This window comes from Bicyclus anynana, chromosome 14 (genome assembly GCF_947172395.1).
Source record: "Bicyclus anynana chromosome 14, ilBicAnyn1.1, whole genome shotgun sequence".
NCBI lineage: Eukaryota > Metazoa > Arthropoda > Insecta > Lepidoptera > Nymphalidae > Bicyclus > Bicyclus anynana.
Genome location: NC_069096.1, coordinates 4,630,571 through 4,654,316, shown reverse-complemented (window position 1 = coordinate 4,654,316; position 23,746 = coordinate 4,630,571). Strand labels below are relative to the sequence as shown.

Sequence of the window (23,746 nt, the reverse complement as noted above, 5' to 3'; positions counted from 1 at the left end):
ATCGGTGAAGGAAAACATCGTGAGGAAACCTGCATACCAGAGAATTATCTTAATTCTCTGCGTGTGTGAAGTCTGCCAATCCGCATTGGGCCAGCGTGGTGGACTATTGCCTTACCCTTCTCATTCTGAGAGGAGACTCGAGCTCAGCAGTGAGCCGAATATGGGTTGATGACGACGACGAGAGAGTATTGGTATTTAAACAAATAACCCTCCGTAACTCGTGCAGCTCTTTGTTCTCGGCTTTGATATAAAACAGCGGAGCGTCTCGTAGTCTATACTAAAAAAAATAAAGCTTGTGAGGTTGTAGGGGTAATCTGGATTTAGTAAATCTATTTTACAATGTATTTTACCAATAGAAAGCCACGTTATTAATGAGTGTCATATGTTATATTTATCCCCGTGTTACTACGGGAACGGGAACTACGCGAGTAAAACCGCGGGACGTCGCTAGTCTTAATATATAAATGCGAAATGTGACGTATACAGATGAAAATTGGCAGGGCGGCAGTTTACACTTAGTAAACTTCCACTCAGAACGGATTTTGCAAGAGGGCCGGATTAAGGAGGTCTAGGGGCGGACGAAGTCGCGGGCGTTTGTTAGTAGATAAGCCTGTTAAGTACTTTTTACCAAATTGGACGCTCTGGCTGTTTGAAAATACTTACTATTAATTGTTTAATAATTCATCAGACAAATAGTGAAACCCATTAATAATTTTGTTTAATTTTAGTTTGGTGATGATTGATGAAATATATTAACCCGTCATGTGTTGCATTTTCACTTGCTGCGGATGGGTGATCGATCTCTTTCAGAGGTAAGCCGCTTTCGTTTCCATCAATAAGAGGATTATGAAAAGCTTAATCGACTTTAGTATTGCGTCTAATTAAAAAGACTTTCAAACGAATTACGTGGTTCTCTATAGAGAAGGGGGAAGCAATGACGTTAGAAGAACACAAAAATTAACCTCAACTAAAAAGCAAAAAATAACATCTTACCTATGTTACCTTCTGATCAGTTTGAAGGCGGTGCCAAGCCAGTGATGTTTTAATTCAAACCGCTTAAATTACAAAATATATGTGGTTCATTCAGAAACGACTTAATGTACGGCACTGGATTGGCACCGCCTTCAAACTGATCAGAACTGCTACCTTCTGATCAGTTTGAAACTGATCAGAAGGTAGCACGTAGGTAAGATGTTATTTTTTGCTTTTTAGTTTAGGTTAATTTTTGTGTTGGAAGTCGGTTGAATTTTTTTTATTGATTTTTTTATGGAATGAAAAGAAAATTCTCTGGTATGCAGGTTTCCTCACGATGTTTTCCTTCACCGTTTGCGACACGTGATGTTTAATTTCTTAAAATGCACACAACTGAAAAGTTGGAGGTGCATGCCCTGAATACGAACCCACACCCACCGGAATCGGAGGCAGAGGTATCATATCCACTGGGCCATCATCCACGGCTCTCAAGGGTACATTGACCTCACATATTTCATGAATGAAAAATGTTGAAGTTGTTTGACGTCGAAAGAAGATTCCATATATATTTCTGAAATATTCTTAACGTAGCCGCGGATGGAATTCTAATATGTTCGAGAAAATGTTTATGAGATCACTTTTTAACCGACTTCAAAAAGGAGGAGGTTCTCAATTCGGTCGGTATTTTTTTTTTTTTTTTTTTATGTATGTACACCGATTACTCAAAGACGCCTGGACCGATTTCAAAAATTCTTTTTTTGTTTGAAACGGTATAGTCCCCATTTGGTCCCATTGCCATCATGACAAGATCTGATGATGGAATCCTGGAGAAATTGAGGGGAACTTTCGAAAATTATATCGGTGTCTAGTGTGTTCGTGAACTTTTCCATTTAGTGCCTTTAAGAAATACAAAATTATGAAGGTTTAAAATCGATCTGATGATGGAGTCATAAAACAGACGAGGGAACTCCTTGGCGATTTACAGCAGTTACCTTGTGTTTGGGCTTGATTAATTTGTCTTAATGAGAACTTTCCACATAGATAGGTTGTGACTGTCATTTAGGGGTTTGGTGATGAAGACCAAGGACAATTAAGGGAACTCCTTAACAGTTAACAGTAACTACCTTGTGTTTGGCCTTGATTAATTCGTATTGCTGAGAACTTTCTACCTAGATGAGTTGTGTCTGTTATTAGGGGTCTGATGATGAAGACCAAGGTCAATGAAGGGAACCCCTTGACGGTTTACGGTAGCTACCTTGTGCTTGGGCTTGATTAATTTGTATTGCAGAGAATTTTGTACCAAGATGGGTTGTGACTGTCATTAGGGGTCTGATGTATTCGTTTGAGATGAAATTTTACACTAAAAATTGAAAAATAATAAAAATTTTAATAAAAAAAATACAACCGACTTCAAAACCTTAAAACGTACCCACTAAACTAAAAAGCGAAAAATAACATCATAATATGTTCTACCTGCTGATCAGTATGAAGTCGGTGCTTAGCCGGTGTTGTCTTAATTTAAGCCATTTCTGACAGGACCACATGAAACAACATTGTCTGCAAAATCTAAATCTATAAGATATGCTCACATGGCTTGAATTAATACATCACCGGCTTAGCACCGCCTTCATACTGATCAGCAGGTAGAACATATTATGATGTTATTTTTCGCTTTTTAGTTTAGTGGGTACGTTTTTAGGTTTTGAAGTCGGTTGTATTTTTTTTATTAAAATTTTTATTATTGAATTACTCCACAAAGCTCTTGTACAATTTTTCCCTTTCTGGGAATTTATGAACAAGTTCCACGTAATATTTCAAATTTTTGATAGTTACAGTGCGTTAGACTGAACTATTGTTATCTACAAAGTACTTAATCTTTGGTTCCACTGTACTGCCGATTGTTAATTGTATGCTGGTTTTTAGGGTTACTTTGTCGATAAGCAACCCTTATAGCTTCGTCATGTCCATCAGTGTATCTGTCTGTTCGCGGATTAGCTCACAGATTGTAACTACTAGAAAGCTGTAATTTAGCATGAGTACATGCACATTATAAACGTCGGCAAAATAGTAGAATAAAATGTTAAAATTTTTGTTGTTTGTTGTTTACCGGGATGAAAAGTAACCTATGTGTTCATCCAGACTAAAATCTATTTCCATTCCAAATATCAGCCAAATCGCTTTAGTAGCCGCAGAGTAAAAGAGGAACAAACATACTTACACACACTCTTTCGCCTTTATAATATTAGTAGGATTAGTAGGATGTACGAGTATGTAAAATGGGGATGATTTTTTCACTTATTTGTCGATAATGGGTTCCGTTTGTAAAATATTAAGGTTTTAGTTCTAATTTTTGTTACCTAGTCAAGAGTCCGCCCCCTTCTCTACAATTGAGGAGAGTGTAAAATACTATAGCAGACACTTGCGAGTTCATCTGCGGAAAACCCTCAGCCTTCGAATTTTAGAGATATATTTTGAGAGAAGAGCCGATGGACGTCCAATGCTGAAGATAGGACTTTGATATAGACTTCCGAACTACGAACGGAACGACTGTCCCGACCTCGAGCCACCGCAGCATCCAGCGGCACCCTGCAACCCGCTTCATTACCTTGGGAAACAAACAACACTGCGCTTTGCGGTGCGGGGTCGCCATTCTAGCACCTTAGGAAACCAACGTCCATTGGCTCTCCGAAGTCGAACTATGTGCCCAGCTATTCATTGCCACTTCAACTTCGTGACTCGTTCAGTTATGTCAGTGACTTTGTTTGTTCTGCAGATCAGCAGATCTCATTTCTGATTCGATCACGCAGAGAAATTACAAGCATAGCTTGCTCCATCGCCCGACGAGTGACTCTGCGAGCCTTCATCAATGGCGACACGCGCTTTTCGCTGTGTTGCTATATATTAGCTAATAGTGGTGAATGGTGAGAGACGTGATAGCCCAGTGGATATGACCTCTGCCTCCAATTCCGGAAGGTGTGGGTTCGAATCCGGTCCGGGGCATGCACCTCCAACATTTCAGTTGTGTGCATTTTGAGAAATTAAATATCACGTGTCTCAAAACCTGCACGCCAGAGAATTTCTTAATTCTCCGCGTGTGTGAAGTCTGCTAATCCGCATCCGCCAGCGTGGTGGACTATTGGCCTAACCATTCTGAGAGAAGACTCAAGCTCAGCAGTGAGCCGTACATGGGTTGATAACGAGTGGTGAATGAATCATTTGTTGCAGGTTTTGGACGTTCACAATGTCTTGCTTCATCAGTTCTGCGGTGTGTTGTTCGTTCCTCGTCGCTTGCATGTCTGGAGTCGCCCTCGGGTACAACTACTCGTTAGCGGAGTACATCGACTTGAAAGGTTCATTTTATTAAATAAATTTTAATATAAACATTTTAATATATAAAAAGATCTCGTACAGGCTTTATAGTCCCGGTGTGGTAATCTATACTTATAATAAATCTGTAGAACGGTCAATTCTGTACATTAAATATATTTTCAAAATAGCTATCACGGGGTGATTAGTGATCGATACTGATGCCAAAAATGCAATCAGTATTTTTTTGTCTGTCTGTCTGTATGTTCGTTATAGAAACAAAAACTACTTGACGGATTTTAACGAAACTTGGTACAGTTATTCTTCATACTCCTGAGCAGGTTATAGTATATTTTTCATCACGCTACGATCAATAGGAGCAGAGCAGTGAAGGGAAATGTTGGGAAAACGGGAGAAGTTACTCCATTTTTTAAGCTGCCGTCGCGTGTGCAGCCTATGGGGTAGGGGTAGGGTAGGGGTAGGAGTAGGGTAGGGTAGGGCAGGGTAGGGTAGGAGTAGGGTAGGGGTAGTTAAAAGTTTACATCTTATTCACGCAGACGAAGTCGCGGGCGTCCGCTAGTATTTAATATACCTACTAGAATGTAAATGCAAATTAGCTATACGGAAGCGTAACTTAAAGTTATGTTAAATGAGGGAAACATTAACGAAATTTATGAATGTATGACGGAAGATACTTTATTGTAACAAACGATAATTGTTTAAGTTCATATGAATTTTAATCAAAAACAATGTACTATTCCGTTTGGCTACCTGCCAAATATATTATATTAACGTACCTATTTCGGTATTATGTTTTGTGATAATATCGTTTTAGGTAGGAGTAGGGTAGGGGTAGCTTGAGTAGGGGTAGGGTAGCGTAGGTGTAGGGTGGGAGTAGAATAATATAGGAGTAGAGAATGAGTCAAAGCGAAAATTATAAATTGAAAGATGTAGTTTAATTAATGGTACATACAGAACACTTTAAGTTTATTTACAGCCTTTATTGTAGAGTACTGTTTACCAAAAAACAAATTAAAAATGAGGGTATAAATCACTAGTCATTTCACACCTAATAATAAATATAATTAACTTGTTCTTATATTAATGAAAATAAATTTTATTAATTAGCTAAAACAAGTAGATATAGTTAATATCATTTATATAACATTTTATAAACAAACCCTACATAGTTTAAAATAAATAAGTTATGAAATGACATGCGTTTTCTACCTTCATTTCTAATTTATTTGTTGGTAAACAGTACTCATCAAGAAAGGCTGAAGTATAGGTGAAATTGCTTAGGTAGGTACCTACGAGTAGGTATATTCAAAATTCATAATTCTATATTAAATATTCAAAATTCTATATTCATTTAAAGCTGGTGTAATGAAGGTAATTCAGTGCAGCTTATAACACAATTTGCCTGTTAGGCAGATTGTGCTTGGGTTCAATTTGCTTAATAGAAGCATTAGATTGTGCTAATATAGACTAAAAGCCTGCGAAGCCTGACCTGCCTCATTTTATGTAGGCTGAATATTTGTCAGCCTGAATTTTGACGGCCTCCGTGGCGCAGTGGTATGCGCGGTGGATTTACAAAACGAAGGTCCTGGGTTCGATCCCCGGCTGGAACGATTGAGGTTTTCTTAATTGGTCCAGTTCTGGCTGGTTCTGGCTTCGGCCGTGGCTAGTTACCACCCTACCGACAAGGACGTACCGCCAAGCGATTTAACGTTCCGGTTCGATGACGTGTAGAAACCGAAAGGGGTGTGGATTTTCATCCTCCTCCTGACAAGTTTTCTATCTTAGATTGCATCATAACTTACCGTCAGGTAAGATTGTAGTCAAGGGCTAACTTGTAAAGAATAAAAAAAAAAAAGGCTATGCTCTTATTATTGGTAAGTACGTCAGCTAATGGGGATGATGAGGTTTGAATATATTGATTTTTCTGATACATTCGGGCAAATAAGGTCAATGTTAACTAATGTATACATAAAAAGCAAAGATTGTCTGGATATTTGCAAAATAATTTCTGATTCGATCACGCAGAGATACTCTGAGCATAGCTCGTTCCATCGCCCACTGTGTGACTCTGAGCCTTCTTATGAGGCCCATAGTTATTTAGTATGTATGTTTGTTACTTTTTACGCCACTAATATTTACTGAAGCGATTTGGCTGAAATTTGGAATGGAAATGGATTTTTAACACTTAGACTACTTTCATCCCAGGAAAATCTATGGTTCCCGCGGGATTTGTGAAAAACTGAATTCCACGCGGACGAAGTCGCAGGCATACTAGGATAAAATATACTTAGCCCGTGTTTCAAGCCGAAAATGTAGTTCTCCATTGCAAAAGAGTTTTTAAAATGTATCTAGCGGTTTATGCATGGAAGCGTAACAACCAAACAAACATACATACTGACGTTTGCATTTATAATAATAGTTAGGACATTGTTTATTTCTGTCGCTTGAAAGCAACTTTGTTTCAGAGACAAATGTGACCGTTTACTTAAGGCGAGGTATCTTCGACGACGAGATATCCGACGACATGATATGGCGCCGCAGCGGTCACATGCCTATCGATGGACACGTCAAAGAAGATAAACGTAAGCTACATTATTTTTCTATTGCTTAACACGTTTACAGTTCAGTGAGATCAATGTGGGCTCACGTAGTTTCTCCTTACAAGTCCGTGACCTCAATCTGGGCTCATAGTGCTCGTGAATTTTCCTCTATTGGGACTTGGGATGGTACCTAATAACTTTATACGAGGACTTTTGACGGCCTCCGTGGCGCAGTGGTATGCGCGGTGGATTTACAAGACGGAAATCCCGGCTGGACCGATTGAGGTTTTCTTAATTGGTCCAGTTCTGGCTGGTGGGAGGCTTCGACCGTGGCTACCACCCTACTGGCAAAGACGTACCGCCAAGCGATTTAGCGTTCCGGTACGATATCGTGTAGAAACCGAAAGAGGTGTGGATTTTCATCCTCCTCCTAACAAGTTTTCTATCTTAGATTGCATCATAACTTACCATCAGGTGAGATTGTAGTCAAGGGCTAACTTGTAAAGAATACAAAACAAAAACAGTGTATAAGCAAGTTTGTTTACTAGTTTTCACCTCTCAATTTTTCAATATACCTACCTAGATTTATTTTTACATTTAATGGACAAGGTATGTCCCACAGTTATAACGGGAGAGCCTGATGAGCCAACGTCCATGAGGTCCGGCAGAAGATTGGACGACTCAATATTCGAATCGAACGATAAACATAACTTCGAAGGATCTCTGATGAAGTTGATGGCAAAACCACCAGATCAAGTTAATCAACCTACTCGGACCACAGAATTAGATATTGATGAGGTGTTTTTTTAAATTACCTAACTCTTTATTTTTACCACAAAAGTAGAAAACAAAATATAAAAAAATCTTTTTAACAAACAAAATTAACGGACTTTAGACATGCATTATTCTTTTTTTAGCGTGTACTGCACACATGCGTGCATTTTCGTTCACTTATTTCAGTTATATTGATTTTAACACAAAATTACTGAACCCGATTACATGGAAAATTAAATAGGACCAATCTGGAAGTATATTTTTTCAAACAAAAAAGAATTTTCAAAATTTGACGCAATATTACTTGTTGAAGTAAATAAACGCTCCTTATTCACGCTTCCTTTTCGATTTCTGTATTTACCCCTAAATTAAAAATTTGATAAAAGGTTTCACTTTTACAAACTCCGAAGAGGCAGTGATATCGTTCAATCAGCCTTTTAGAAATTATGCCATCAGATTTGTGGTCCTCCTGTTTTAAAAAATGGTTCGATCGCATGTTAAAATGTTTAAAATGTAAAAGAGAGTATTTTGAAACGCAATAATCATAATATTTTGGTTATAACATGTTTTTTTAAGTATATACATTTTTCTATCACACCACAGTCCCACAGCGGACGTCGTACCACAAGACCATGGAAAAATAAATAAAAAAATTAACAAAATTTGGTAAATAATATTTAATTGGCGTTGGGCATGGTCTCCTAGATTTAGTCTCGACGTGACCTCCTAGATTTTGTCTCTTATGAGAGCCGGGATGTGAATATGACCTCTGCCTCCGATTCCGGAGGGTGTGGGTTCCAATGCGGTCGGGGGCATGCACCTCCAACTTTTAAGTTGTGTGCATTTTATGAAATTAAATATCACGTGTCTCAAACGGTGAAGGAAAACATCGTGAGGAAACCTGCATACCAGAGAATTTTCTTAATTCTCTGCGTGTGTGAAGTCTGCCAATCCGCATCGATCCAGCGTGGGAGACTATTGGCCCAACGCCTCTCATTATGAGAGGAGACTCGAGCTCAGCAGTGAGCCGAATATGGGTTGATAATGATGATGATGATGAAAGAAGCCTGAACTTTTGTAGCCAATGCCATGGAAATATTTAAGAATTTAAAAAAAAACCATTGTAGCATGGTTTACCCATGTTCGTGTAATGAACATTACCAAACGACCTGTAGAAATGAATACTATTGTGATATGTTTTGAGGTTTGGAATAGATTACAAAATGGGAGTAGAAAAATACATTTTTCGTAAAAGGAGTGTATTATAAATTATAATGTAGTTTAAATTATTCCGTAACACGGTGAATGTTTTAGATTGTAAAGCCTTTTGAAAAAGGATCTCTCGACGAGTTGAAGGCAATTCAAAGCGCCATTAATATACAAAAGGCCGCCGCCGCCGCGGGTCGCCGCACAACAAAGAAAGCCGAGGAAGTGGGTGATATTTTAATTATGAAACTAGCTTGATATGACACGTGCTGTATTGTCGTAAGGCTTTAAACGTTTAAAATTATATTGCATGTTAATATGAAGAGCATTTAAAATTAATCTAACAGTACTTATATCACGATTGACTGCACCGATTTTGAATTTTTCCTGAGCTAGGTAGATTGGAACACACCATATGTTATAAAATAGAACAAATTTTTAAAATTTAAAATTTATAATAAATGTAAAATGATGTACACGGATAATTCGCTAATGTAGGAGTTATTAAAATTGTAACAAAATTAATTGTGTACTGTAGGAAATAGTAGTCTGAGACGGAAATTATGACGTCGCTCGATCTCATGTTGGCTCGTGCCGACTCTAGGTGACGCGACGTGTTTCCGTAAAGAGTAGGGAGTTAGAGAGGGTCGATCGGTTGGCGGGAACGACTTGCGACATAAGGCGCTCGTCGTACGGTCGGCTTCAGTATGCTCGTGGAGTTCGAGCCGTCAACATTTCTTGTTGTGTAATTAATTCTTTATGGGTTACTTAAGATAGGCGGGGAGAGTGACGTGAGTGGATAAGGGGAGTGATTGTTAAGTTAATTAATCTCTATTCTAAGAGAATTTTTGGCAACTACTTATATCACGCGATAAAATTGTATCACATTTTTGGAAACTTTCACATGTCATCATAAATCAACAACAGCCTGTAGCTTTCTGAGAGTGCGCCACACACACACACACACATAACACACACGATCATCTGCTTTCCTCATCCAGCCACTTTCCACTGTGGAGAGGGCAATGTTAGAAATCTCTGAAGGACAAAATCCGGAAGTACCTACATATGAGAACGAAAATAATCGACGTAGCCCAAAGGATTAGCAAACTGAGTGGCAGTGGGCAAGCTATATCTGTCGTAGAACAGATGGCTGCTGGGGCCATTTTCAATTTATCATTGACAATAAATAAAAAAAAATATGTTTTGGAGAATATAATATGACACATATACCTATGCTCGCAAGTCTACCACCTCTTGACTCCAAGCTACTCCTGCATGATTATATTTTTAATTTCCAGGTTACTATTAATAGCCGGAGACGTTTCGAAAACGTGATGCCAGTAAACGGACGTCAATTGGATTTTGATATACCACCCCACGAACCACCTCAGCCTAACGGATCTCCTTTTAATATAAATCCTCTCAGACAAGACGTTCCAGATGATCAAATCAACCAATCATATAAATGGAGGTTAGCGAAGCTACCTCCACAAGAAGTTCCAAAGCACGTACGTTTTGGCGAACGCAATACAGATCTAAATGTGCCATTACTGGTCACTCCGAGAGCTGGTCCTGCGAGACCAACTAAGCCGAAAACATTTATGACATCATCCATAACACGAACATCAAAAGTACCAACAAGAAGTCCTGATACTGATTTACCGAAGTCTTTGGACGAAGAAATGGAATCATTTAGGGAGAAGCCTCTGCTAGATAGATTCGATGACCTCGGGTGAGTGATACAAGAATTAAATTGATGAGCATACGTTTTGAAATCATTTTAAATTTTATTGTACTACGTGGTTGTACTTGTAACGACGTTGATCCCATTCATGTGTAAATATCGGGATACAAAGTAAATAAATAAATAATAAATATACTTAAACAATACACATCACTATCTAGCCCCAAAGTAAGCATACAGAGTAGCTTGTGTTATGGGTGCTAAGATAGTCGATATTATAATATTAATATACAATTATATACTACATATAAATACTTATATAATGTATAAATACACACAGAAACTGGAAAACATCATGCTCATCACACAAATATTTTCCAGTTGTGGGAATCGAACCCACGGCCGTGGATGCAGAAAGTAGGGTCACTACCCACTACGCCACGCGGCCGTCAAGTAGCCTTTATCTAAATCACACTTTAACCTATTTTGTGCCAATGCGTGACCACGGGAACGAATGTACTCGTATTGATATTTTTAAACCTGTTTTACGATTTTCTCTATGCGTTAACAATTACGAGTATGTAGACATTATTTTATTGCAATTTGTAAATTGAATTTTTAACAATTTGTAAATTGAACAAGAAAATTCTAATTAAATACTCGTTAATAAAATTCAACCTCCTATGATTGTGAAATAACTGCTACTTATACCAGCTAAAAAAAAGTAAAGTATAATTACTTGACATTGAAAAAATTTCATTCTTTAAATTATATTTAGTAATAATACTTTTGACAAAATTTTATAATTTGAGTTTATTGTTTAGTTTGCAAAGTTTGTAAAGTTTGCAAAACTTATTTTAGCATAAAAGAAGATGACTTTTTGAGAAAAATGAAAATTGCCAATAAGAAAGCAGACGAAGATTATGAAGACGAGATCAAAGGGATACCATTGCGAAAGAAAAGAAACAATAAAATTTTGGCCTCAAGCAGTTCACAAGAAAACAAAACTATTGAAGCTAACAACCCTAATATATTAAATACGGAATTTCAGTCTAATAAAAATATTCATATACTTTCTAAACTAGTCACAGTTGATAACGTGGTTGATATTAAAAATACTAAGAATATTTATTTAAGAAAAGAAGTTGAAGTTCCATTATCAAACAAAATTCCGAGAGATATTTTAATATCATCAGAATCTCCTATTATAAAATTGCTGCTGGCAAAAATTTTTGCACGAGTTTAGAATTGGAGACATTTATTAAAATTGAAGTTTTAAAGTATTTTTATTGTAAATATTGAGGCGTCAGTCATTGTTAAAACCTTTTTTGTTGCTATTATAGTCTCTTGTAATGAATTGTCTTTTATTTTGCAATGGAGATGGTCCATTTTTGCCGATGCTATTTTGGTACCATTAAAAATAAAATAAATTAATGAATTAGACTACATAAATAACAATAACGAGATAAAAATAAAACCCCAAGTTTTTGACGTATTTGCAATATTACATTTGACAAATACTCAGAAGGGGGGGCCTTCTGACTATTTGTCAAATGTAATTTTTGACTAAACAACATATATTAGTTACTAGCGAACGCCCATTACTTCGTCCGCGTGGAATTTAGTTTTTTACAAATCCCTCGGGAACCATGGGTTTTACCGAGATAAAAAGTAGCCTATGTAGTAGTAATCTATGCTGTAATATATCTCAATACCAAACTTCAGTTAATTCGGTTCAGTAGTCAAGGCGTGAAAGAGTAACAAATATTCATATCATCAAAATCATCAGTTTTCGCAAATCTCGGGAAACCATAGATTTTTTTAGAATAAAAAGTAGCCTATGTAAAGTAAAATCTATTTCCATTCCGAATTTCAGCCAAATCGTTTCAGTAGTAGCGGCGTTAAAGAGTAAAAACATCCTAACAAACATCCAAACATCCATACAAACTTTCGCGTTTATAATATTGGTAGGATTTACCAAGTTGGAAACAAGTTATATCAATTTGGAGATAAAAGAAAATTGGATTTTTAATTTTAAATGGTGAAGTAAATTGAAGCACGCCGCGGGTGACAATCGATACAGTTTTATTTTCCAATTCAAATTACATGGTAAGTGAAAATTGAATTTCCGAGTAATCTACTAGCGACTATATCGAAACAAAAGTATATTTTATTAAAAAACTATGGGACAACAACCAACACGGGAGCTGTCTTTTTTCATCTTTACGAGTTAGCCCTTGACTACATTCTCACCTGATGGTAAGTGATGGTGCAATCTAAGATGGAAGCGGGCTAACTCAATATAACTCAATAAGCCTCAATAGCTCAACGGTAAGAGCGGTCGGCTTCATCATCAAGGGGTAGTGGTTTGATCCCCGCCCCGTTGGTCTATTGTCGTACCCACTCCTAGCACAGTCTTTCCCGTCTAGTTGGAAGGGAATGGGAATATTGGTCATATTATAAAAGAACTTGTCAGGCGTTGTACGAAAATCCACAACCCCTTTCGGTTTCTGCACGACATCGTACCGGAATCGTAAATCGTTTGGCGGTACGACTTTGCCGATAGGGTGGTAACTAGCCATGGCTGAAGCCTCGTACTATGTAGAACTAGACCAATTAAGAAAACCTCAATCGGCCAAGCCGGGGATTGAACCCAGAACCTCTCTTATAACTAAATTGTCTGGTGATTATTCCGTGCATTTTTGTACTAAGTAGCGTAGACAGCCGATTTCAGGAGATTTTTGGGTATTGTATTTACCACTAGCAAACACCCCGCGGTTTCATCCGCATAGTTCCCGATCCCATTGGAAAATGGGGATAAAATACAGCCTATGATACTCGCAAATAAAGTAGCATAGAAGGAAAAACATCTGAGTGAGAAAACCTGGATACCTGAGAATTTTCTTAATTCTTTAGGAGTGTGAAAACTGCCAATCGGCATTGGGCCAGCGTGGTGGACTATTAGCCTAACCCCTCTCATTCTGAGAGGAGACTCGTGCTCAAAATTGAGCCGAACATGGGTTGTCAATGATGACTATGACTCCTTCGTATTTACATTTTCAATCGTAATCTCAACTATAAACACAAAAAAATCTTCAAAAGTTAAATTAACAAAGTTGCATTAGTGATATTTAACTTTCAATTTGCAAAGTTTTAGCAGCCGCGCTGAGACTGGCGGTAAAATACAAAGTTAAATTTAATTATACGTAACTTTGTAAGAAGTCCTGAATAAATGTAACTGCACTAGAGCACTTAGCGCATCCTGAGATTAACCAGAACACTTGACACGAACAGATATAAGTTGGTAGGACTTATAAGTATATATGAAATTTTTAAATTATTTAGTACTTAGTAGTAGTACTGCTACTACTAGAGCCGTGATAGCCCAGTGGATATGACGTTTGCCTTCGATTCGGAGGGCGTGGGTTCGAATACGGTCCGGGGCACCTGCAACTTTTCAGTTATGTGCATTTTAAGAAATTAAATATTACTTGTCTCAAACGGTGAAGGGTATCGTGAGGAAATCTGCATACCAGAGAATGTTCTTAATTCTCTACGTGTAAGTCTGTTAATCCGCATTGGGTGGTGGACTATTAGCCTTATTTTCTCGAGGAGGAAAAATCCTTTCTGGATTTCTGCCAATTTGGGCAAAATTGGTGCGGGTGGTGCGGGTGACAGTTTGTTTCACTCTTGAAAGTTTAAGAAGTTTAATAGTAGGTACATATTATGATATTATGTCGTTATACTGGCGACTGTCAAAGTACCCATGCTATCTGACTAACATTTTACGCGACTAAACGACCTCCTCTTGACTCCGACTCTCGTCCCAGGAAACCTGGACTATTAGCCTAACCCTTCTCATTCTGACAGAAGACTCGGGCTCGTCAGTGAGTCGAATATAGGTTGCTAATGATGGTGATTGTTAAATAGTTTAAAATGTAACATTGGACGTTGTTGTAATCTGAACTATACGTACATTATCTACTACATACAAATATAATTAACATAAATATTATTATTCGTATTAAATTATATTATCCACTACGTTAGCTGTGATCTTTTTGTGTGACAAATAGTAGAACGCGAGCCTGCGATGGTCACACGTGCCTGATTTTATGAAGGCTGAAATGTTGCCATAAGTACCTATCGGTAGCCAATTATGGAGTTTCGATGGTGGTGGCTTGAATCCTCAATTGTCCAAGTATAAAACGTAATTTTAAACGATGTAACATTCAAACAAACAATCAAGAAGTTATTATTACCTGAATCCTGAGAACGCCTACATTATTGATATTAGGTATGTACCTAACTTGAGTAATTTCTGCTTAAATGTACTTACCTGAACCATGGTTTTTTTATTCTATTGCTGTTTCAAATTTCAGTCAAAGCAGTTAACTAGTTGTGGCGTGGAATTAACAAAATACATACATTTCGTAATAAGATAACCTACTAACGCAAATTATTTTTTTTTTTTTTTTTCTTTTTTTTTTTTTTTACGATAGACAATAGCTTTATTACTAAAAGTTACATGCTTATTTAATATACTTAATCCAAAAAATTAAATGCGTAAATCCAAATAATTAATGTGATGGAAGTTGCACTAGTATAAACCGTGTCGCAACTTCCATCGCTCTTCTCTCATTATAGATGATTACAACATTCAAAATTAACAATCTAAAATTAGAGAAAATAAAAATCTTAATTATAAAAAAACTAGCTAAATATTAGTAAAAGGAAAAAACTAAATAAACAAATAATAATAACAACGACGAGCGAAGGAAATAAAATAAAATAAAATAAAATAAAATACGTGTTAGTTGAGTGTGCCTTAGAAAGTGTATGTGGGTTGATGTGTGTGGGTGTAGCGTGTGTAGTGTGTGTGTGTGTGTGTGTTTGGTTTAGGCAGGTGCTATGGGCAGAGTAAAGATTTACTGTGCTATATTCAAGTGTATTCAAGGGTATTCAAGTGTAATTTATTTCAGTAAGTGGAGAGTTCCGAATTAAATATATATTTAGATAGATGAGTAGTGTATGTTTATTTTTCAACGGTAAGTAACTTTTCAGTATCTTCATATGACAGGTTTAATAAATATGGTATTAAAGTTTTTTTGCAATTCCTTTTATTTAGTGGGTAGACATTTAATACTGCGTTTATTTTGTTATATACGTGAGGACCTTGGAAACAGTAAAATCTTCTTATAAATGACGTTTTAGTAGGAAAAGGAGCCTTCGCCACCGTGTATTTCCTACGTCTGTCCAAATAAGAGGATTTGTATATGAGGTCACAATGCTGTTTTAATGAAATACTCAGTATATATAGTTTTCTCACTGAGAGTACCTCACAGTTTTTATATAGTAGTGAGGTTGGGTACAGAAATGGTCGATAAGTGGAAACCTTGAGTATTGCACGTTGTGCAACTTCAATTTTCATTAATGTAGTTTTGTCTGCACCTCCCCATATAGTTATGCAGTAAGAGATTATGGATTGGCATAAAGTCAGGTATATCCGCTTTAGTATTTTAGGTTCAACTACATGCCTAAGAGTTTTGAAAATATAAATCATTTTAGACAGTCTGCTCCTAAGATTAACAATATGTTTTTTAAAATTTAAATTACAATCAATGGTTATTCGCACGAATGCTCGTTACACGTGAACGCTCAAGTATATCAACACAATGAGACGACCACGACTATTCTGTCAAGAGTGTAGCGACGATCTGGCCATTGCAGCTTCTTGGCCCATAAATACACACACCGAAACGCATTATTAGTGTTTCAAGCCTTCTGACCACACAGAGACCTTGCATCACGTCCAAATCATTAATAATTCTGATTGTTCAGCGTTTGAACAGGATGGTCCGTGTACGACTTTTATCACGTTCAATTCATTATTTATTCAATACGAATAATTGAATTTCAGTGGCATTAGTATTTCTAAATTGGAAGAACACGCATTGGACTAATATTAATGGTATTTAATTATTAATGGTCAATTATACTGTCGTTTGAATTGTTCCTTACTCTCTTATACGATGTTCGTATAAAAAGGAATGTTCATTTTGAAAAGCTTTGGCGGCCTCCGTGGCGCAGTGGTATGCGCGGTGGATTTACAAAACGGAGGTCCTGGGTTCGATCCCTGGCTGGGCGGGCATATTGAGATTTTCTTAATTAGTCCAGGTCTGGCTGGTGGGAGGCTTCGGCCGTGGCTAGTTACCACCCTACTGACAAAGATGTACCGCCAAGCGATTTAACGTTCCGGTACGATGTCGTGTAGAAACCGCAAGGGGTGTGGATTTTCATCCTCCTCCTAACAAGTTAGTCCGCTTCCATCTTAGATAGCATCATCACTTACCATCAGGTGAGATTGTTGTCAAGGGCTAACTTGTAAAGAATAATAAAAAAAAAATTAAATTCGAATTCGAATTATTACCTCACTAATATTATAAATTAAAACGTTTCATCTTCTTCTTCCTTCTAGGCCTTTTCCGCACTTGGCCATGTTATTGGCCGTTGTGCGTGGATGAAACAATGATATTCAATATTGTTAGATATGTTACTAGCGCATGAAAAATGAGGCGCTCAAAAGAGCCCAAATACGTAAAACCTGAAAACATTATATTTTCATGGTGTATCATTTTAAACGCGTATGTGATTTTTTTTTAATTCACTGCCAGAACTGTAAACGTACGGTTAGAATTTTTCCGTACATTACGTACACCATTCTGAATACCACCGACAATACGTGTACCGACTCGTAAATCTATGCCGACAATAGTAAATTAAAAAAAAACAACATAGTGGTTTTAGCAAGGTTTCCTTTTAAATTAGCAGTTCTGATCAAGCACTTGTAGCTTATTTACCTGTTTTAATAAAGTTTTAGATAATTTTAGAACTGTTATTCGTTGAAGAGGTTACCAAAACGTCTAGTAGCTGACGTCGTAAGATTGTAGGTGAAGTGGGCAGTTATAGATGGGCGAGATACAACACAAAACGCTTCTTAAGACACCTTTACCAAAATTGTAAGAGTTTACCTACACACAGCCTTTGGCTTCTCGTCGAACAATATCTACTGAAGCAGTTTTGCGAACCTTCGAAATGTCAGCGTTTGACGATCAAGTAAGCTCACATGCCTGCAGCGCAAACGGCTTGACATCCGATAAAACTGATCGTTTGCTGGTCGCGATATGCATGATTTCATGCCGATCGAATTGAATCGACTGATCAAATTCGATATGTCACTAACGCATCGAAACTAAGTGTCGCCGCACACGAGCCACAGGCGACAGCCACAAACGCCGCTACAAGAAGCAAGAAGGGGCCACAAAAGTAGCTGAAGCGCGTGACAGCGACTTGTGGCCGGTGGTCGACACTTGTGGTTGGTGGCTGCTACTTTTTTAACCATAAATGTAGTAACATAAACGCGCGAGCAGCGACTATTGTAGCGTGTGGCAGCCACCGGCGTCAATCGTGTGCGAATCTATATAAAATTTATGAAAACTACAGGAAATATGCCCGTAGCGGCGTTTTGTAGTTGTGGCCGGTGGCCCGTGTGCAGGAAGCTTTAGGCGCACAAGTGTCTTAAATTTATTTAGTCGCATATTAAACAACGAAAGTAATTTCAACAAATAATACTAAGTATTGTCTACAATGTCGAGTTGTGTGTTCAGATAGTGTAAAAACTTTAAATACATGAATATAAAATGTAAGTAACTACAAAATTGTGCCTGTGTGCGCTCAGTGGAATAGCTACGAGTAAATTGGAATCACTTTTGCGGTGATTTTGTTTTTGATATTCATAGTATAAAATATCGTTGGGAGTGAGTACGACAAACGCGGATTTTTTTTTTTTAATTTTTTTTTTTTACAAGTTAGCCCTTGACTACAATCTCACCTGATATGGTAAGTGATGATGCAGTCTAAGATGGAAGCGGCCTAACTTGTTAGGAGGACGATGAAAATCCACAGCCCTTTCGGTTTCTACACGGCATTGTACCGGAACGCTAAATCGCTTGGCGGTACGTCTTTGCCGGTAGGGTGGTAACTAGCCACGGCCGAAGCCTCCCACCAGCCAAAATCGGATCGAATCCACGACCTCCCGATGTTAAATCTGGCCCCTTTGCCGTCCAGCTATTGAGGCTTTTATACTAACAGTCCCTAGTAAATTTCAAAAGCTGTATTATTATTATGTAGGTTGCATGAAAGCTGAGTGGGCGAAGTACGTCAGAAGCCGAATTACAACAAGAATATTAAATCAGCGGTTGGCTGGATCTAAGATTTGAGATTTCAGCGCCCGTATCCTTTAGAAAAGGTTGTTTGATTACGTTTATTAATATGATTTATTTTAGTAGAGAAAATAGCGTGCAGCTAGTTCTATATTAAAACGAGTATCCAAAGCAGCTCTAATAGGATATTACCAAATTTGTCTAGGCAGGGAGAACAACACGAGCAGAGAAGGGGAGTGTTGATCGATCATCAAGGAATTCCTTAACCCTACATCCAGTAGTCACAAGTCCTGAACTTTACTCGGTGTTTTACTCTCTATCACACGATGGACCCGGTACCTGCACGGTGAACCCATGGAATGCTAAGATATACGTCTCTGGCACATAGAACATAGAACGCTAAAGGGGAGTTCCCTCATCCGTGTTTCAACTCCAATCGACTCCAGACCTTCATTACATTGTAATGCTTAAAATTAACAAACACACTGGTCGTCCCTACGATTTTTAAAAGATTCCCTCGATTTCTTAAGCATACCAGCATCAAATTCTGACATTATGATAATGAAATCACCTCACCCTTTCAAACTAAAAAATAATTATCCAAATATCAGTCATCGAGTAATCGCGTAACATCTGCCGTAAGGGTTATTTGTAGTGGAGTTTTAAAGTGTCTGACAAAAGTTCTGGTCAGTGCCTGAGACTTTTGATAATGCTTCAGGATATTATTCCTCAACATATTTATAATAAATCAGTTTTTTTAGTTACCTTTCTCTTCTGGTACCTGCCCAGGTGTCACAGAGCAAATTTCCACAAAGACGCAGGTATTCAAAGCATATGAGACGCTACTGAAAACTTAAGGTTTCATTTTGGAGAAAATGAGCTGTGTCAGATTGCATTGGGATCTTACTCTAAGGGAAGTAGTCAGGTTAGATTGGGTAGGAAGGCGCACCTTAATGTCCTGATAGACAACAGATGGAGCGACGGGATCTTTAGGTTACCCAGTTTTTGTCCCCTGAACACGGCCATCAGGCGAGGCGATGGAACATTGTTGGGTTTTAGTGGGTATTCCGGCTGACTCGCAGCCGGTGAGTCCCACATACTTCCCCGGAAATGGTGACAGCGTATGCCGGTCTATTTCCGGAGGAGATACGTAAAAGCATTTTCCAGCGTTAAAAAATGGTTAGGTTAGGTTAATATACCTGTTTGGTGATGACAATGACGAACAGTATGTAAGCGTTGAGCAGTAACCCGATGGCGGAGATGACGGTGACGGTGACACTCAAAGCGAGCGTCACCGCCTCCTCGCCTCGAGCTTCCGTCCCGTTCATCTCCATGGCGCTGGCTATCTCTATGCTTGTCTAACTCTTCTAGCTACGCCATAGTGAACGTTGCTTCATCTCACTGCCGCTGCCGCGTTCCAGCGCATTTTGGACAGTTGAAATCTGGAAAGAAAACGTTGAATGAGAAAAAGTAGTAGGGGTATGGAGCTGAGTTAACGCCACGCGGTAATAATTGTGGTGCAGTATGCGCGGTGGATTTACAAAATGGGTTCGATCCCCGGCTGAGCCGATTGAGGTTTTCCTAATTGATCCAGGTCTGACTGGTAGGAGTATTTGGCTGTGGCTAGTTACCACCCTATCGGAAAAGACGATTAAACGTTCCGGATGATGAAACGCAAAATGTCGAGCGAACTTGGTGTGGATTTTCATCCTCCCTCTAACGATTTAGGCCGCTTCCGTCTTAGATTGCATCAACACTTACAACTTGTAAAGAAGAAAAAAAATGGTGCTTAGAATCGCTACGGGTTTTTTAAGTTGAGTTGACGGGAAAGTGATAATGTTTGATTCTGGAATAATAACTCTAAAATGTTATTGAACGACCGAAAACGATGGCTTTACGTAATCTCTATGGCACAGGGTTACACTAAAAACTTTAAAGAAAGAAGATAGATAAACCCGATATTTGATAGTACTATGTACTGCCCCAGAAGTAAACTCAAGATCAGACAAGATAACCCGAAGTCATATCTTTGAATAACGAGACAATTTATGTATACCTAATCCTTTAGCATTGAGACGAATATCTTAACATTCCATGGATTCACCGTGCCGGTGGCGAGTCCATTGTGTGGCAGAGGTGAAAAACTCCGAGCAGATCCCCGGACTTGTGACCGATAGGTGCAGGGTTAAGGACTTGACAGTTAATTAACACTCCCTTTCTCCGCGCGTGTTGTTCTCCCTACCTAGCCAAATTTGGTAAGGTACTACTAGAGCTACTTGCTGCAGTTGTAGAATTTAGAGTTATAGAGAGATTTCGCTAGTAATCCTCTCGCATCTACTTTTACTTCTAGGGAGTACAAATTAACCACATAGCCATATCCTTCGGAATGTTAGTCTCCCAAGGCACAGTAAGCTCTACAAGTAATATACCTTTAGTTTGTTAGGAAAAAAGAAAAATGTCTCGTCTTAACTTTTGAAACTATTAAAACTATTTTATTCATAGATTTAAGAGTCGGTACAAGTACCTTATAATCTATGATTTTAATCTTTAATAATAATTGAAATAATAACACTATGATAGTACGTCAACCAAAAGTAAAACATGGAAGCACTTAAAACTATACTGACGAGGAAACGAGCTCAAATTAAATAATAGATTATTTGGCAAGTGACTTGAGTAGTTGATCAAATATTCGCTAAACTGGGCCACGTGCGGCCAACATTTTCTGTATAACAACGCCCCCGAACTGGAAGTTAATTAATATCTCACGGTACCAAATTTGGAACTCATCTGGGATTAATCTCGACAAATGTTCGGTACAAGCTTTCTCGGCCAGACAGCCACTGAATAAAATATTCACAAAGGGTCTAATAAATTTCGAGATGGTAAGATGTTTAGTGAATTTCTTTATTTTTATTAAATAGGTAGGTAGGTACTTTTATCTACACTTGATACGCCACTACATTTATGATCGACTTCAAAAAGTCGTCATTTTCGTTGCTTGCTGTTTTTGCCAGGAGCACATAAAACAGCATTGTTTGAAAAACTTAAATATTCATGGTATGATATTCTTGCATAGCTTGAGATAATGTAGTGGATTGGCACCGCCTTAATACTAATCAGCAGGTAGAACGTAATAATATTAGGATGTTATTTTTCGCTTTTTAGTTTAGTGGGTAGTTTTTAGGTTTTGAAGTCGGTTGTATTTTTTTTATTAAAAAAAAATTATCACTAATATCTAGTAGTTTTGATTAACACACGGTATTTTTAAATCACGATCAGGCCTCCTTGTAGGAACGTAGATGGTTTCACTTTGTTACATTTTGTAGTGATATATGGAATTATTATCCGCAGCGTGAAAGCCTTTAACTGCATAGTTCATGTACCCCTAAGGCTTAACTACTCGTAGCATAGAATAAACAATCCTAAATAAATAGACGTTTGATGTCAAACGAAAATGTATTTCGGGGAACGCAAATCCAACGCAGATATTCGGCGTGTTATTTTGCGTATATTGCAATGATAATGTATTGTCCTGACAGCTATTCATACAAGAGCACTTGAATGCATTTGGGTAATCATATTTCAGCTATATGATGTATACGAGTATATTCCGATAAGCATCACAAAGTGATTCAACTTGGTGATGACTTTTATTCATCGATAACATAGCCCTTGAGAGTGCCTTCCAAAATGGCCCTCTATGCCGAGGTCCTCTATGCATCTTTTCAGCTTCTGACTTCGGGCCCCATCAGTCGATGCTTCTGCGCTCGCCCAAACCCCCCAGTGACGCCGCTGAGGTCCCATTATGGAGCCTACGGAAATTACACAATCAGGAAAAATTAAAATGCTAAGACGGTAACGTAACTTGGATTTTTTACCTATGCCTCTTTTACGCGACATATGTTTTTTATTTTGTTCTGAATATCATGTCCTCAGTTACCCGATACTTAGTTTCATGGCAACCTTTCTCTGGATACCGTTAAACTATCCTACTAAAAGACCAGTCAAGGATTGCCATAATGTCGATGGACGTTGGGGTCCCAAGGTGCTGGAATGGCGACCCCGCACCGAAAAGTGCAGTGTTGGTCGACCCCTCACTAGGTGGACCGAGGATATCAAGCAGGTTGCAGGAAGCCGCTAGATGCAGGCGGCTCGAGATCGTTGTGCTTGGAGGTCCATGCAAGAGGCCTATGTCCAGCAGTGGACGTCTATCGGTTGATAAAGTAAGGTAATGAGTTGCGTATAGACTGAGAGCTGAAAAATACGCATAGTAATCCACACAAAAGTAATTACAGTATTTTTAAACATCCAATGTCAACCGCTTTAATACATTAAAATAAAATGTATTATAAACAGAAGTAAGCTCTACTAAGGCCACTTCTCTTTATCCGTAAGCTCGAATATGTTTAATAATGCAGTAACAGTGAGCTCAAACGAAAAATTGTATTAATGCATCCGAATTTTTTTTTTGCCAACAAAAATTATATACCTAGAACGTTTGTTTTATCGCATGACATTTTTAGTTTTGATGACAATTAATTAAGATTATCAACGCCCATAGTGATTTTCAGTAAGTCATCATCATCATTACCAGTCGATGGACGTCCACTGCTGGACATAGGTCTCTTGCATGGACTTCCAAACAAAAAGTTCTCGAGCCGCGAGCATCCAGCGGCTCCCTGCAACCCACTTGGATGTCCTCAGTCCACCTAGTGGGGGGTCGACCAACACTGTGCTTTCCGGTGCGGGGTCACCATTACCAGCACCTTGAGACCCCACCGTCTATCGGCTCTTCAAACTATGTGGCCCATTGCCACTTCAGCTTCGTGACTCGCTGAGTTATATCAGTGACTTTGGTGCTTCTGCGGATCTCCTCATTTCTGATTCGATTACGCAGAGAAACCCCAAGCATAGCTCGCTCCATCGCCCGCTGAGTGACTTTTTATGAGGGCCACAGTTAACCAGCAGGTTTCGGATCCGTTAGTCATCACTGGCAACACGCACTGTTCGAAGAC

At 38.3% G+C, this 23,746-nt stretch overlaps 1 protein-coding gene across 1 annotated transcript; it reads left to right on the top strand.

Moving 5' to 3' along the window:
• The first annotated feature begins 762 nt into the window (after nucleotides 1-762).
• On the top strand, nucleotides 763-11,752 carry LOC112054238 (uncharacterized). Its single transcript, XM_024093944.2, has 7 exons — nucleotides 763-812; nucleotides 4,198-4,322; nucleotides 6,765-6,881; nucleotides 7,462-7,637; nucleotides 8,928-9,044; nucleotides 10,121-10,554; nucleotides 11,368-11,752. Exons 1-7 carry the CDS (start codon nucleotides 763-765, stop codon nucleotides 11,750-11,752), a joined length of 1,404 nt encoding a protein of 467 aa, XP_023949712.2.
• Nucleotides 11,753-23,746: the final 11,994 nt, after the last annotated feature.

What these genes read in the sequence shown, in the direction of transcription:
- LOC112054238 (XM_024093944.2), top strand. Translation starts at nt 763, where the DNA reads ATGTGTTGCATTTTCACTTGCTGCGGATGGGTGATCGATCTCTTTCAG. An exon ending in GTGATCGATCTCTTTCAGAG is followed by an intron (nt 813 to 4,197) that starts GTAAGCCGCTTT and finishes CATTTGTTGCAG; the next exon opens with GTTTTGGACGTTCACAATGT. An exon ending in ACACGTCAAAGAAGATAAAC is followed by an intron (nt 6,882 to 7,461) that starts GTAAGCTACATT and finishes TATGTCCCACAG; the next exon opens with TTATAACGGGAGAGCCTGAT.